Here is an 18,408-nt window from a genome sequence, read left to right as displayed (position 1 = left end):
AATTAAAGAGCAGGATTATAAAGCTTTTATTTATTTCATGCGTTATATATCCATTAAATTGTAAACTACATATTTTAAAATGCATAATATATAGATGCAAATAGTTTTTGCGCATTAAGTTTTTAAAATAATAGGGCAAATACGAAGCAAACTTAGCTGTGCCAAGTAATTTGAGGCTGTAATCATTGTAGAGTCAAGTTCAAAGCAAATATTTGCCATATTTGCCATATTTGGGATATCCTGCTTGCAGTCGGCAAAGCGACAGGCGTTTTTTGACGTCGACCGGCCGTCATCCACGTGCACTCGTCAATTCGTCACCGCGCCGCAGTCTGCGAACGGCGTCGCCCGCGCCACACGCCTGTCACTCAACACTATCAAACATTGCGGAATGTTATCATTATTCGCGCCGCTCTCGTTCCGCGCCATACAACAACGATACGCTATTGTTCTCAGTGCTTAGTTCTGTTAGTGCAACGAAATGAAGAAAGGAGACCCTCAGTGCAGTTTGAAAAAGAGCGGCTCGAGGTCAGCACGTCTGCTAACTGACAGCATATCGTCCTCCGATGAGCCCGAGACTGAAAGGCTGTTGGGCTCGCAGTTGCCCTCGGTGGTGGCGGGAGCTGGTGCGAGACGCGGGTCTCTCACTGCCCCCCCTTCTCCCACCGATTTCCGAAAGAAGCGCGATCCTACCCGCCAACATAATTACATGAACCACCTTCATCACCTTATTCATTGGAGAGATAAATGGAGTGGTGAACCTCAAAGAGCACACGAGGTATAGAGGTTAAGGCAATTTCATTTTAAGATCTGCTTAATTTTATAAAACGCATGATTGTTGTTTATGTATTGTGAACTTGAGTCAATGTTTCTAATTATCTCTCTGTTAAAATACCGCTTCTCATTACATGATACTATAACATCCAATAAACTTCCTCATATTATGTAACATAATATTTATTATAATCATAATCGTTTTATATCTATTGAATTTTTCTATAAATTCACATTCTCGGTAGAGTCAGTGTCGTGATATTTACAAAACCGAGTTTTTCTTCCAACCCGTAACCTTCGTTTCGACAATTAGTTAGTGTAAGTAATTTGCGACGTTATTGTGGCAATTAATTGGTGAAAATTAGTATTTTTAAACCAGAAAATTACACACGTTCAATTTGTTTTCACTTTTCAACTTTTCCACAATTGCTCTTACCTACCTTTATCCTATTTGATTTTTCTCCTCGATTTTGAATTTAAGTACCTACCTATTTAATTTACTAAACAAGAATTGAATTATGTAGATCATAATTAATTCAAATGTAGATAGTCGAAATAGGTATAAACATTTTGCTTGTTGTACCTGAGTAAACATTGAAACAAAGAAAACTTATCCACCATCTTAGGTAAATTTCAAATAAAACGTAAATCGCGGCCATGGTCATAAGGTAAAAAATAATCGAATGAGAACAAGAATGGAACAAACAAGGCCGTAAACGTAAACCAATGCAATAAAAAGCAACATAGAGCGCACTAAGTAGAAAACTTTAAACATGAATCTATCTACTAGAACTAGAGTCACCTAGAGTTCCAATTTTCGAACCGCATTGTATAGAGGTAGTATAGTTGGTAAATAGTTTCAAAAAAAAGCAGGTAAAAACAGACAAAAACAATTATGAAACATTTCCTGTTTACCATTAGTATGGTTCAATTTTTAAGCAAGTTACATTATCTGGGGGCACGGTAGTGCCCCCGCCAAGACGAGCAAAGCGAACAAGCGAAGCGCACGGGCACTACCTACCTTTTCTCGAAGCGCTTCGACGTTTTTTTGAACCCTCATAACTTGGGTTTGGATTATGCTAGATCAACAAAATTTTCGGGATATATTGCCAATAGCGGACTTATTGAAAATATTAAGTTTTAATTACATTAGCTTTTATACTTCAGATTTTATTTATATCTAAAAAACGCTAATTTCGTCACTGACTCACTGATGATCATCAAAATTCTTAAGGTATTTCCTAATGTCCTAGAAAGCTGAAATTTTGTATGTAAGCTAGTATTAGCACACAAACAACAAAAAAATTATAAAACTTGTAACTTTCATCCCCCAACCCCTTAAACTAGGGAATGGGAGTTTGTATGAGACCTGTAATTTTAAATTAAACACTTGACCGTAATTTGAAGCTTACTTATTGAGAAGGTACCTAGCTTTTTCCGCCTATTTTCCCTCTCTTTCTCGTTGTATATATGCTATCTCTCTCGCACACGGCACACCTCCCACCAGGTGGCGCGGCCGGCGCACGATAATGTGCAGGCGCTAGATCTTCTTCATTGGCGTCTAGCTTCCGCCGCGAGAAGGTTGTCTACAAGACTACAACCTTGGTGCTATTAAGTATTAAGTATTGCATATTGCAAGTGCTAAAAGTGTGAAAAAGTATATCCCGTCGGATCGGTACAGTGAGTTATTTTTACATCTATTGTAATGACATTTTACTTAAAAATGAGCAAATATCTTTTAAATCGACGGTATATCCGTTGGACTTTATTTAAAATGCTGAGGTCTTTTAATGAATCCATCAGCAATAGTTTATTTTTCAATATGCTTTAAATACTTATTAGCATGTTAGATATTTAAAATTAACGATACAACCGTTACATTTTACGTGAAATAGTAACTTTTCTTTTGAAATATTTTATAAGTAATGCAATATATACTAATGAATATTTGAATTTCTAATACTGTGAGTAAAGCAGATTTTAACGGATTTACCGTTCGGCTTTACTCGTATCGTTAATATTACTTTTGTGATTATTTGATATTGACTAAATATATCAAATACCCTCTCTTTTATATAGATATTTTTATTTTATTTCATTTTTAATGTGTTTTTATTACAAGGTTACAAGTGAATATTAATAGTATGTATGGATAAATCCAAGGCTAATCCTATGAGCCAACTCAAAGCTTAACAGGCATGCAATCCATTGCTACGACTTTATTACATTGTCGTTATCACTAGGAACGGTTCGGAGTATAGTTTATAACTAAAAATTATCGAACGAGATGAGTCAGCTCAAAGAACAAATTATATAGGTATTACCTATAACAGGAACAAATTGATGTTAGCGTAATTGCACGAATCACAACGTGTCCGAACATGTCGAGATATGTTATAAATCGTCCGGGAGTTAGCCGCTCATCTGAATAATGATGGAATACGCACAATGCACATGTTCAGTAGGTACCATGAACGTACCACACATTCAAAAGTATCCGTAGTCTATACGTGTCCTTTTATGAGTATTAATCTGATCCGTATATAAGCGAAAATAGACATAGGTATTACACACAGCAATTTTGGTTTGAAAATTACTTTTATTTATATTACGTTTCCTATGTTTCAAATGATGCAACTTTTTGGTTAAAACGAGTAAGTGCCAAAATTTTACATTTAAATTTTCTAGTTTGGAAAGAGACGTTATCGTATAGTTATCGAGATACCTTAATTAGGAATTAAATTTAGAGACATTTCAAAGGATTTACTATTCACATATTCTAACGTTTTAGAATAATATTATAAACTTGTACACCTTGACAAAAAGTAAAAAATTGCGGGTGAGCGGAGATTATTTTGTGCAATAAAACCGTCCTACGATGGTATGGCCACGTATGACTGCGTTCGTAAGGAATGTTAACGGATATAAAGCAACTGAATGTGACATCGATTGTATGAACTAAATTAAATATGAATCGAAGTTCATTTTAAAATTTTGTGTAAATGATTTGAATTTTGACTTTATTAAATAGTTAAAGCCTTCTTTTTATATACATATACATAACAATTAATTACCATTGTCAAATCAATTCTTATTTCATCCTGGACAGCTGTTGCTAGCATTGGAAAATAAGTTAAAGTACCTTGTTACTATATTATTATTTTAAATGATTATTAACTTCTAATTTTATATTAGCACCTTAAATCTTGCTCGAAGCAGATTACATAAATGTGGCCGCTAGGTTTAACCGCTACTCCTCGCAGGTTAGGTTCGTTAGCCAGGTTAAACCCACCCTCGCAGGGTGACTATTAAGTATTTTTGGGAAGGCCCTACTTATTTCAAATTACAAACATCCCTCGCGCAGCTGTCGCTCGCAGGGAAATAGGTGCAAATATATCAGCCCTCGCGGGGCTTTGATTACAACCGCCCTCAAGGAGAAATGGTGGAAATATATATCAGCCCTCGCGGGGCTTTGATTACGACCGTCCCTCACGGGGAAATGGTGCAAATATATATCGGCCCTCGCGGGGCTTTGATTGCGGTTGGTGCAAATATACAAAGGATTGATCATTAAAATGATCATAGATATTTGCTTTCGTCAACGAGGACCCACGAAAATGTTAGAGATGACAGTAACGGATCTTCACTCTTCTAAGGTAGGTAGAAAAAGGTTTTGAAATCTAATTCACAGTGGGCCATCTATACAATATAAGTATAGTAATATAACCTAATAAATACAATAAAATAGGTAAGAGACGTTAAATAATGGACGCATGAAATGAATACTTTGTATCCTAAAAGGTTAGCTTACGCTTATTTAATCAGGAAACCACCATTGGTTTATCAATTATGGAAATTGCGACTTGAACAAATTGTATTTACCAATGCAGAGCCTCACAATGCAGAGAATCACAACAAAGGGAGGCGAGTCTGATCAAATATCATCTCGCAGATGATTTGTGGCGGTGGTTTCCAGGATTGTCACCAAGCCTTGTGTCAATGGTATATTTGTTATCGTAATTCCATGGCACTAGCCGACCAATTTTCACATAAAATCACCTGAAGAGATTTTTTAATCGCAAAGCGATTGAATGTAACAAATTACGATTGGTTATGTATAGTTGACCTCTCATAGGCCTACTTTAGTTGCCCGATCTTGTAGGCAATTTATTCGACTCGTTTATCAACCCGTTTGGCCTCATTATGGCACCCATGAGTTTTTCTTCAGGGCTCAAACAATAAATCGCTGAGGGATTAGGATAATCATTTGCTTAGACAAGTTTCTTGTCATCCCACCAGGATTATTATATTATATAATAAACTTATATGCAACTATTAACGTAAAACGTTTAAGGACTCAACGAGTACTGTGAATTCTGACTATTGAGTTACTTAGGAAAGAGGATAATTAATAACGGAAGGTCAATCCTTCCAAACAAAAGCCTCGTATTATTAGATATTACTTGGAACCCCTACCCTTCACGAGAAAGCTCTGCCAGATGACTTCACATTTCTTTGATTTGAAGGGGGGGGGGGGCAATAAATGCAATGCAATACAGACTATACGGCTTTTGAAACATTATAAATATACCAGATAAGCGAACTAAACCTTTCTGGTTTAGTTCTTGCTATATCGATATCCGTGCCTGCTTCTCGTGGTTGCGGTTGAATTAAGTTTATCAATGGTCATAAATGCAATTCTATACAGATGATATACTGCATTTTAAACATGACAAAGTCTAGTAAGCCAACTAAACTTTGCTAGTTTAGTTCTTACTATATCACTGTCCGTGGCTGCCTCTCGTGGTGGTTACAGATGACTAAAGTAACGTCCTGTCTTCGCATCCACAACCAACTGTCCTTTCATAATCTTAAAACAGATTCATTCGACATAGATCCCCACGAGTTCAGTTCTTCATTTTTGCACTCGAAAAACTGTGGACAACCCACGAGCAGTGCCTCCATTGGTAGCAGTTACAATCAAGGGGTAACTAAGGTAAGCTAGCCATATTAGGGATGTTGGAACAACCGACCATATTCAGGGCAACTTTCTTTGTCCAGTTTAACGTTTAGGCAGTCGTAGCATTCCTACGGAACAAAAATGGGATCAGATCTGCACCCTTAATGCAGTTAATCGAAAGGAGATACCTTCAGACGACGATAGTATTCAGAACGCACCATATTCCTGAACATAATAATGCATATTAATCTGTTGCCATTGTCCTGCAGCAGAATTCCTTAGCGATAATTTGTTCTCGTTAGAGCGAGCGAGGGTTGTAACGATAATATGAGAAATCCTAGTCAGTTCGAGGCCTGAACGACGTGTAAGAGTACTGCTATTTCAGTAGTAGTAGCACCGAGAAGGGCGAAGGTATTCTGGAAAGCAGAACTGAAGGCCCGGTCAGCAGCACCATTCACCTAATAGACAGTGTTTAGTGCTGCACCACTAGAATCTGACTCTGAAGGTATACAGAAATGTATACATTTTCCAAATATCAAATGTTATAGTCGGAAGAAAAATCCTATTTGCCTCCGTCTACCCAAAAGACATACGGAGTAGCTAGTAGAAGTTGGTTGAATTAGAATAAGTATAATTAAAAACCTTTGTTACTTACTGGATAAATTTGGCTCATTTCCTATCTGACGTTCATATAGCTGTTGATGGCCTAGATGTTATGCACAAACACTTTCATTATAAATAAGTCACGTTATGTAGTCCCGAGACTTTTGGTATATAAGTTCTGATGTAAACCATAAAATTAATTTGATTAAAACTTAACGTACTTAGCTGTAGTAATTGCAGGTTTGGGACACAGATAAGCTCTTATCATTTTAGTCTCTAACTTCTTGAGTTCATTATATGTTTCCAGTACAGAGTTTAAAACCTATCAGTTTTAAATAAATAATTCATGCATTGCACTGAAAGTACCAGCCATGTTTATATTATGATCGGTGGCGTTGGCTCTAAACATTAATAGACACCGCACGCTTTGGTTGGATGTTACATATTATCTGTATTATAATTTAAACCGCTTACCTGGTTTATTTTATTACCTTATCCAAGGGATGACCTTTTAATTTATTTGACCCTAAAAGTAAAGACCAAGGTCTCTACTTGTCCGCTAGTAGCAGGTTGGGTTAGAACTGTGTGGGTTGAGACAGCTGGTAAATCTATGTTATGAGGATTCAATGGTGCTTCTACAGAAGTCTAATTGAATAAATAAAGGTTTGAGTTTGAGGTATTCTTGCCTCGTCGGTGATGAGCTGTTGCTTAATTTTGTAAGTAACATCTAAATGCGTAATTAAAAGTCGTTACTTGCTCTTTCGCAGATTTACGCTAAAGATAGTGGAAATTGTAGTAACTTTAACTTTTCAAGCCCAAAAGGTTAACTAAGGTACGCTTGAACCAATCTCATAAGTTCTAATACTTTTAATCATTATGATTTACTTTTTGGTTCTTATTTGATTAACTTTTTATTGTTAATATAAATAATATAAAAATTTAAAAATTTGTGTGATTTATTGGTATACTATCTGCACACCTTACTCTTTCAAATAAAGAAATAAGTAATTACTTATGTACCTATTCAAATTCACATTGGCGTCCATATATTGTACACCAGGTGGGTAACAAACAGGTCTCAATAAGTAAGCTTCAAATTACGGTCAAGTGTTTAATAGCTGTGTTTTACCTGAAATAAAACACATATTAAATACTTACCTATATTTGAAGCTTACACTTAACGTCCACCTGTTGAGTATTTCGACTCAATGAAGAAGATCTAGCGCCTGCACATTATCGTGCGCCGGCCGCGCCACCTGGTGGGAGGTGTGCCGTGTGCGAGAGAGATAGCATATATACAACGAGAAAGAGAGGGAAAATAGGCGGAAAAAGCTAGGTACCTTCTCAATAAGTAAGCTTCAAATATAGGTAAGTATTTAATATGTGTTTTATTTCAGGTAAAACACAGCTATTAAATTTTGATGACGCTAGAGGTCTAATCTAATAATCTAAAACTTGGTTCCCCTAGATATATATATGTACTCCTTGTTAAAAAAAAATTAATTTAATCGACATATAAAATTTTGTTAACTACAAACAACTTACAAAAAGAAATGAAATCCCACCAAAAACATTTTCATGTAAAATGTTGCCAAGACGAGCCCATTTGACTCGCACTGTGAAAAAGTTATCAGATCTCATGTAGAGCCAAGCTTCTAACACTACACGCCCTAACTCTACAAGGCCTAACTTCACAAACTCTACACCTTAGTCAAAATATGTGGCTTGGCCGTTCGTTACTACAAGAACTATTGTATAACACAAAAGTAATGAACAGTGAATTAATTAATTTTTCACCTTACGCCGATGTGAATGTAGCGAAATGGCCAAGCCACATATTTTGACTAAGGTGTAGAGTTTGTGAAGTTAGGCCTTGTAGAGTTAGGGCGTGTAGTGTTAGAAGCTTGGCTCTACATGAGATCTGATAACTTTTTCACAGTGCGAGTCAAATGGGCTCGTCTTGGCAACATTTTACATGAAAATGTTTTTGGTGGGATATAGTTTATCGAATATTTTCTTCTCACAGAAAAGTTTAGGAATGAAAGTAAAAAAACACTGATTGGATTAATTATATTGAAAAATTAATTATTTTCAGTGGGAGCGTTGGTCATTATTTACTCAAGATTACGATCTATGCTACTTTTCATTGGCTAAAAAAAGTAAGATATTTGGATATCGATTTGTGTAACACGTGAAATCCGACGCCAATGACGACATTGACATCGGATTTGACTCTTATGTTTAGAAAGAAAAACAAACATTCATTACGTACATATAGAATACTAGCGGTCTGCCCCGGCTTCGCCCGTGGTACATATTTCGCAATAAAAGATAGCCTATGTTCTTTCTCATGGTCTAAAGATTGTCTGTGCTAAATTTCATCAAAATCGGTCCAGTGGTTTATGAGCCTATTCATTACAAACAAACAAAGTTTTCCTCTTTATAATATTAGTGTAGATAGATACCACCTTCTTATGGGGCGTCGAAAGATTTATAATGAGAAAATTTAAAGCTTCAAACCGAAGTTTCGAATTTCGCAATAAAGGCTTATCAAGACTTTCTATAGAAAACTTATACGGGTACTTAACCCGACTCATTACGGATTTAAACACGAAATAATCTTTTAATGAATTATCAACAAGATAATGTTTTTAAAACTTATCTTGATTCTAAGAATTCCAATTGATAAACATTACTTTAAACCAATTTTGAAGCACCCTCAATGAAATGTTTATATTTGTACTTGTTACCATCGTGTTTTAGTGAAATGTTCCTTGTACTATTTCAACAAGTAACCTTTCGTACTTGACTTTCTATTTATAAGCATTTGCTGGTTATCTATTGCAGTAATCACTTAGAATGTCATAGATTTCATCGTCATGATAATGTTTTATGTTACAATATTATAGAGTTGCATATTACAACAATCAAGCGGATAAATAACCCACAACACCAACTGTATGCATTCAATTTAATGCCGACAATTGAGTTGATTATCATTCTGAGAAATTAAGTTTATTTATCTACGAGAGACAGCTAGATGGAAGCGACGAATAACGATTTCATTGGAATCAAATCAGATATAATATGATTCGTATTGTTCTGCATATTAATATCATATTGTATCGTCGGCGTGGCTACTGTTAGAAGTCACGTGCTATTTAAGCTTTGTAGACACCGCATAAAAGCAAATAGGAAAAAACGGAAAATCACGTGCCAATAACGAAATGATAAAATTTAAGGATAATTTTTATTTCTTTAATAATTAAAAAAAACTTAAACCTAAGAAACAAAATCTATTATCCTAATGCAAATGTAGTGTCGTCCGTGTGATTTGTCTTTTCTGATTTATGGATGCCGCAAAGAAAAACAATCTCTTACTCATTTCAGTTATCTGATTCCACTTAGCCAGCTCTTAATTAGAATACCTTGTAGATATGTAAAGGTAAAGGTACGTGTTGAATACATACATATAATACGTTGGTTGTTTTCTTATCTACTTGGCATTTTACAACAGTAAAAATATTAAGCAAACATGATAATCATCGCGTTGATACGTGATGTTTTCTTAATAAAAAAGTTTATTTTGTAACTTTTCTATTGCAAAAGTTTTTCTTAGATATTATCACGTCTGGTTATCGCAGTTTCCTGGTCAATATACTTACCTACTGTTGTTACAAGGACAAAACGAAGTTTTTATACGTCGCAAAATCCAATAGAACTATTTGTGTGACCTCATTGTCTCACACCCTGATCCAAATTTTTAGTCACCTTGAATATATCGGAAATTCTCCATGTTCGATTTATTCACTCACACTCTACGTCTAGTTCGCCAGTATCGCTTATCGTTGTACAATTAATTACTAAAATATATTACATGCAAATGTAGTCAACTAGACAGGTCACACGTTGCCATAAATATTTGATTGTTTATCGGTTTAAGTGGCTCTAGTGTCCCACACGCGTCTTTTGAGTTATTATTCAAACGCAAGGTCTCTAGCCATATATAGTTGTTGTAAATTACTGAAGTGGGAAACAGCCAGTACCATAAACGTGTTGTTTGGCACATTGCTAAATTACATGAAGTCAAGTATACATATTTTGTCTGAAAACATTACTTTATTCGAGCGTATTAAACATGGATATTTGAATAAATGAATTAGATATTATATGGATGAACATATAAATAAGCATTACGAAACGGTATTATTCTGAACGACTGATTAATAAAGTTGTTAATTGCCGATGAAAACTATTTTAATATAGTCTTAACACTCTGGGATACTGCCAAGACACATTTAATTTATGTTAAAATTACAAGTCATTACATAAACAGAGAGGGGTGCTATCTCATGAAGATTTAAGAATATTATAAAAGTGTCTCATAATAATATTGCAGATGAAAAGTCATCTATATTTTGTAATATTGCCAGCGCAGTATATACATATCAGCAAAGACGTCCATCAAACCTTATCAATGTTAGGTACAATCACGTCAATGTTACGATTGATGTTACAATTGAACTTATTTATTTGATTTTATACAATTTAACTTTAAAGGTCATTTTTTTTACTTATCAGTACGAGTAATATGATATCAATATTCTCACTCTACTATCTAGTATCTCACCTCTTATAAAGAGCCTAGCCATTGAAGCTTGCAAATTCTATTCTATATTTACTTTCAAGCCAAAATTAAAATGTGCTTCTGATTTTACATGTATGTAATGAAATTTATGTACTGTTATAAGTTCTAATAAATAGTTCTGTAGTTCTAAGTATAACTTATGAAACACTTATTAAAAACGCCATCTAAAATAAAATTACAAGAATGTAGAGTTTGTAGGAGAGCCGTTGACTTTTATCTCTTTACAGACTAATTATCCGCAATTAATTACTTTAATAAATACTTATCCTCCTAAAGCAGTATCTATATTACTGTGCTTAATCGTTTTAGTTATACTACTTTTTTAATTTTCATGGTTATTGGTTCGTAAGTTTTCTCTGCTTGAATTAGGATAAAACAAAGACAACCCCTGACCCAGGTCGGAGCGTACAGCTAGTATATAATAGAGGTAATAAAAACCTGTAGCTAGTTTGTGAATAGAGATAGTAGTGCAGGCAACATTCCGAAACGTGTGTTCAATGACAAAGTAGTGAAAATAGTTACCTTTTTTGTATTTCGACATATTATATCTAATATTAAACCAAATTTATTTTTTTAACTGTTCCTTACGCCACAGATATTATACCTACTATCCTTCGCTTAGAGATTGCCCTTCCAATAGCGTTCCGCGCTGGTGCCGTACACATAATTAATTGAAAATTCTACATAATATTACAAGTACTTACTCATTACCGTTATCATATTACAGCCACAATACATAGTTTAAGTGTGACTTGTGTTCAATTGTTTATTGTTATTAATTGTCAGAATTGATAATCAATTTGATGCTACGGCGATTGCTATTTAACCAGGAGAAATAAATTACACTATCTAATGTTGAAGGACGCGAATCGATTAAAGTACCGTTAGGTAAGCAAATAGAAATAACATATCAAACCATATAATAGTTTCCGATTTGTATTCATAAACAAATCCATTATTCACGTCGTAAAGAATGATGCATTACTTTACCTCAATCATGGGTATATAAGCGCGGATAAATTCTGGTCTATTCTTTTCCAATTACTGTAATAAATCTAATTTATTGTATGAATAGTTACATATTAAAAATTGGAATCATTATGAATACTAATATTATAATGTTTGTCCCTCATTGTTCGATAAATGTACAAAAACAACCTAAAATAGCTGAGCTTACCGCCATCTAGTTGAAAACATAAGTATTATGTGTCGAGGTTAAGGCATTACTCATAACAAATTCCATAATTTAAAATGACGTGCGCGTGCGCCGTATTTGACTTGTTTATTTCGAGTAATAAAGGTAGATGGCGTTAGTATTACAATTTTTAAAATAATGATGCTATTTGTCGATTCTATTATTTATTTATGTGAGGGTATTTGATACGATAAGGATAATTATTGGCCTAAGTAGTAATTTTTTCTTGTCAATTGTTTGTACTGACAGATGTGTAAATTTTATTTCATTTTATTAAAACTTTATATAAAAACATAATACAATTATTATAAATTAGAGGCTATCTCAATAAAACAAAAATTTTAACGTTATTAATAGTGTTTATTTAGTATAAAAGTAAATACCGTACCCGGAGTAGGATATAGCAAACAGACGAATAACGATAGGTAGACAGTGATAAGGAGTTCTTGTGTATTAAATACTATTACTTCAATCAATTCTTATCAATACGTCGTGTAGTGTAGCGAGGGTCGCAGGACTCGATTCATCGGTGACACTTGACAATGTTCCTTTTATTTATGTGACATATTGTAATTAGTTTACCCTCATCATAAGTGTCGTGTTATCTCTGGCGATTGTTATCTATTTAGAAGAGCATGCGGACGCATGTGTAGTGACAAGTGAGTGCTGGAAATGCGTTCATGGTTCGATAATGCCAGGCCCTCGTCGTCTTCCGATTCCCCAGAGCGGCGCCCGCTTGTCTTACCCATCAAAGTTCCGAGGAGCTATGGGAGCGTCCTCCCGTATTATAAGTTCGTAAGGGACACAATCAGGGAATCCATGTATAATGAGGTACGATCATGATTTATTAATAATTCTTAATTTCTCGCAGTTAACATACCTACATGCTTTAATTTTAAGAAAATAACAATACACGAGATGACACAAAGAATCTACAATGCTCAATATGTATTCGTTTTTATAATTCTTATGTTAACAGACTATCTGTTTAACAATGTTGTGAATTGATATTACTCTTTAAACATAGCATTGCGTGTATATTGTATGAGATATAGAGATAAACGGGGTATAAAAATGAAACTAAAAAATACACCACCCACATCTCTAAGGAAATAGAATTATTAATAACCGACCTGTCCATTGTGCGATTCAGACAAAAGCTTTCTTCGAACAAAAGCTTCTTTGAGTGTTTTATGAAAATGTCGGATGAAATTATTAAATATCGACAAAGTACGTGGAAAATTACTAATTTAACAACCGTTATTATGTTCTATGCATTATTGTAAAAAGTATAAATTTTTATCACCCTGCATTATTATTTATTACCCAGGTAGGTACCTATGTAAATTACTAATATTTTATCATTATTCAAGTTTCTTCCTAATTCTACTATTAAACAGCTCAAGTTACGAAGACAAACTATTCTATTATAAAAACAGCTCCTGAGTGTATTGACTATTAACTAATTTATATTCATAAGTCGCAAATAGTACAAGACATATTTAGATTTTAGAATGTGAAAGATGTAATTATTGAGCACATATAAATTGCGTTTGAAACATCCTCAGGGATGATGGCATGTGTTAAATGTAAATATGTAATGACCCTACCAGATACTTATGTCTTATCGTAATCAGTTACCGGGTAAACAGTAAACCATATTATCAACCCATGCTTTATAGACCCCGTGTAAATTATGGCTATTGGTTCAGCGAGAATATTTTCCATGATACTGAACATATTTAACGAGTATATCCTAAAACAAACTTTGAGGATCATATAAATTAACACAACATGGTAAGCGATGTGACCATCGGCATTATAATCTAGGCTTATTTCTTGGATAGTGCGGTCGTAATTGTAGAGTGAAAAAATAATGCGTAAAATGCATTGACAACAATGAAAATGTTTCGAGCCGCGTCTATTATCAGGACTTACGGACAGGTTTGATTAATTATTATCTATTTATCTATGTAATATAAAATTGTTAAAGCTAGGTACAGCTATAAGATATCCAAGTAAATCCAGTACACTAAGATAATTTTTTTTATATTTGAAGTACAATAAATTTCTCATTCTTTTAACAAATAAGTACACGTGATTCATTTTGATGAATAATTGATGTTATTGCAGCATTATATTTTGTGAGCTTACATGCGTACCTATGCGCTACTTTAAAGCTCCTTCAGAGTTAACCGAGTTCAATGACTTATTTCTTTCACTGTAAAATAAAGCTAAACGGGGGCGGAGCTCTAGCAGGATAACGTAATATGTTTTTGCGAACAGTTAACAAAAACAGCATCCGATGGTCTTTTAATTTGTTTGCGACATTGATGATTTTTCTTTTGTTAGTATTAATTAGTTGGGTTTTCAAAGGAAGAATGACTGGCCTATTTAAAAAGAAACACAATTTGTTGTTTTGTTACACTTTAAATCTCATGAAAGAATGAAAAATAAAAGACACAGTGAACGATTGAACGTTACAAAACAATTCGGCACACTGAAATACAATGTTTTTAAAGTTTGCTAGGCAAAGATTTTCAATTTTCTCTATGAATATATATCTAAAAATGTACTTACTTGTATGCAACATAATTATAACTTCGTAGTCAAAAGCCACGTTGATCACGTGATGAACTCAGCATGGCGCTTGACTGGGCGGAATCCTGTAACCCCGTTAGTCTTTTTGCCTCGATTGCACCGCGGATCTTAACCTTATGTCTTTTGTTTTATTTTTATATCGTTAGATAGACAAGACAGGTTATCCTTTATAAACTTATTATGCAATATCCATATGCTTTATGATATTAAAATATATATTTGGAATATTCTTGGCTCTTTCAAAACATTTTTCATATTCTTGAAAAATTAAATGTTCTGTTATTATAAAGTAAATCGCACCGTACTCGATTTTATGATTTGTGTTTGGGTAATTTATAATTCAAAGATAAAAGAACCAGGAAGTGTATATCATTTTGGAAATACTACGAGTGATGACGCTTCAAGGAAACCGGAACGTATTGCGTTTTTTATACTAGAAACCAAATCACGATTATGCGTTCATTAAATTATCAAAATTCTAACAAAAATAGCTTTAATAAGAAGTATACATTTTTTATGGCAAAAGAAAACTATTCCAGGTATTGCTAATATGCTTACGTTTTGTCTAGCAGTAGACATATTCAATTAGCTTTATTTAACATATTATGTTTTCGCTTTGTTTATCCATGTAATTTTATTTTATTCAGCGTAAAAACACGATTTTAAATGTTCTATGGGAAATAATTGTCGGTGTCGGAGGGGAGAGAATCGTCCGTTGGTATCCATCTCGCCGTCAAACCGCTTGCATAGCGTTACCGGTCACTCAGCAACATGGTGCCCTCGGAGCGAGCCGCGCACTACAGTGCCACCGCGATCCTCAAACGCCTCTCCTTACAATCGTATAGCACGTATTCCTTAGTACGTATACCCTCGCATTCATTCATCGCCGCCCTATATCCGCCCTGAGACGCGTCGCGCTGTAAATAGTATCCGCCCATCAGTATCACTCGAGACGAGTCGTGTTCCCCGCGGATCTTAGTCACCAGTTACGTCTCTCGTCTATCTGTCACGGGACGCTTGCTCGCTCTCCTAATAAATTAGTATGCGGGGATACGAAACGCGATGTTCGGTTCACCGCAATTACCAGAGAAAAAGACCAGTGATAATGAGTACGTTCATATCCGATGTCTCATTGCTAACTTACACAAACCTAGGAATGTGTCTCGGCCACCCGCGTCTTTGGAGTCCGTCCTGGAGACGGGAACACCGTCGGACAGAGAGTGCAGTCCCTCCGCTTCGGAGATATCGGATAAAACTATTAGGTCTGAACATTCTGATACAGCACAAGTGAGTGGTGGAGAAGAGGAACCGCCGACGCGTCGAGCTAAAAGCAACAGCATCGCGGTAGCTACTCTGATGCCACCGTCGATACACAACAAGAAACGGCGACCTTCCTTTCTGCACTTGAACGTCGGGGGCGGTAACGAGCATTTCGGCCCGTTCAGCGCGGGGACGCATCTCAACGTGCCGCGCTTCACGGTGACGGCGCCCCCAGGGGAAGGCCACGGCCGCCGCCTCAGTCATGGATTCCCGTTTCATGGTTTTGCTCTTCGTCGCCACTCTAACATGGTCTGCACCAGGATATATTGCCGGTGTGAAAGTTTGCAGTTCTCAGTAAATAACATTGCATCCTAGGAAAAGATATGTTTACTAACTTGAGCATGATCACAATTTTTAATGCGATAAATAATAACACATACGATTTAACAATAAAATAAAAAATAAGTCAATCGTTAAGTAATTGAGATTTTAGATGCTCGTTGAAATGACTCCACGTTTTATAAATATTTGAAACGTTTAATCCTGCATATTTTAATAATTTATAGAGTATGCTTGTGATATCGCTCGTTATCATTATATCTATATGTTATGTTCATTACCGGCATTGTAGGTTGTGCCGTGCAAACGTACTTTGTGTTATATCCTTCAGTGCTCTATTTATTACATACAAGCCTATTTCTAAAAAGTGTGAATTTGTGTGAAATGTTGCGTCGAAGTTTGCAAGTTTCTGAGGTTTTGTATAGTGTGTCCTATCATAAATTACTAATACAAACGAGGAGTCCTGTTATTGATTCATACGTTATTTCATTTGGCATGTCCGCCTGCTAACTTATTTTTCGATACCTTGTTGATGTTGGTACCTAATACATTATGTTGATTTTGTATGAAATGAGTTTCGTTCTTACTAATTTTCTGTGTTAATTACGTTTGATGTTTTGTTCTTATTAGTTTGTTATCTTAGTTTTTCCTTATTTTATTATGACACATGTAATAATATGTGATATAAATTTTATTAAGCACAAATATGCGTTAACAAATTTGATTATTTTTTTTTTCAATCAAAATAGACTTAATAGACTTGTTTTTTGCAAAAATAAAACAATAAAATTTAGGAATTACCTAATGAGCTGACAAACATTTAAAAAATAACAACATTATAATTTTAATGATTTTCCTCGATAGCTGATTAAGGCATTATTGAGGAATATTCAGAGAATAAGTGGCATTGAATATAATTAAACGTCGCAAAACTATTGTTAAGTCACGATTTTGTTATGTTTATGTTCACTAATATGTTTCCGCATCAACAGAGCCTCCATCGCAGCGAGTCGATGGTGTCGCTTGCGTGCTTCAAAACGCTCTCCCAGCTGATCAATAACGATGGCAACGAATTGCAGAACTTCCTCGCCGCCAACAAAAACATCAATGTCGACGACAGAGACGAGGTCCGTATCGTGCTTATTATAATTAGCATCAACATTTAAAATTATTCTCTATCACGATAAAAATAGACTTCGAAAATTCGAAATACCAGTTCCAAGTCATCATCATCATCATCATCATCAGCCCATATACGTTCCCACTGCTGGGACACGGGCCTCCTATGAGGGTACAGGCCATAATCCACCGCGCTGGCCAAGTGCGTGTTGGCGGATGACACATGTCGTCGAACTTTTTAATTCTTCGACATGTCGGTTTCCTCACGATGTTTTCCTTCACCGTTCGAGCAGTGGTGATGTTACAACATGCGCAGATAAATTGAAAAATCAATTTAATTCCTGCGCGCTCGCCTGGTCTCGAACCCCGGACTTATCGATTCGAAGTCCGAGGTCTCACCACTGAGCCACCACTGCACAGTTCCAAGTAGTATGGATTTACTATTGTTATTTTGATGCATGTCTATTTATAAACGATTATTTCTTTTGTTGTTTATTCATAGCTGTTTATGCATATCTTTTTAGCGTATCTCGATTGACAGAATTAATTAAAATAAACACAGTATAATCTTTGCAAACGAGTCCTTCAATTACGATAAGGGGGAAATTTTGATGATAATATTGAATATTAATCATCGATGTAGAATGGTTCGACGGCGCTCATGTGTGCGAGCGAGAAGGGCCGTGTCGACGCGGTGCGGCTGCTCGTTGGCGCGGGCGCGGACGCGTGCGCTGCGGACACGGACGGATGGACACCGCTAGCGTTCGCGGCGCGCGCGGGTCACCTGGCCGTCATCAGGGAGCTTCTGGACGCCGGCGCTGTAGTGGACTCCAGGGATTGTGTAAGTTCAGTATGAAACTTCGTTAAAGACGTCTCTTTAATTTATAAAAAATAGCTGTTGCTAATGAATGA

At 35.4% G+C, this 18,408-nt stretch overlaps 1 protein-coding gene across 7 annotated transcripts in view; it reads left to right on the top strand.

Moving 5' to 3' along the window:
* Window positions 1-304: 304 nt before the first annotated feature.
* The window catches only part of LOC123691465 (kinase D-interacting substrate of 220 kDa B), a 42,117-nt gene continuing 24,013 nt past the window's right edge, over window positions 305-18,408 (top strand). For 2 of the 7 annotated variants that reach the window (XM_045635871.1, XM_045635870.1), the window contains exons 1-3: window positions 305-775; window positions 17,370-17,504; window positions 18,140-18,337. In XM_045635871.1, the coding sequence (XP_045491827.1) occupies window positions 479-775; window positions 17,370-17,504; window positions 18,140-18,337 (630 nt within the window). In that variant the 5' untranslated portion in view covers window positions 305-478. Of the gene's footprint in view, window positions 776-12,514; window positions 13,009-15,422; window positions 16,348-17,369; window positions 17,505-18,139; window positions 18,338-18,408 lie in introns of those variants that run through there. The other 5 variants (XM_045635872.1, XM_045635873.1, XM_045635868.1 and 2 more) reach the window with 5 other exon arrangements.

Source organism: Colias croceus, chromosome 4 (assembly GCF_905220415.1).
Source record: "Colias croceus chromosome 4, ilColCroc2.1".
Lineage (NCBI taxonomy): Eukaryota > Metazoa > Arthropoda > Insecta > Lepidoptera > Pieridae > Colias > Colias croceus.
Note: the sequence above shows the minus strand (reverse complement) of the source record. Positions and strands in the feature narration are given on the sequence as shown.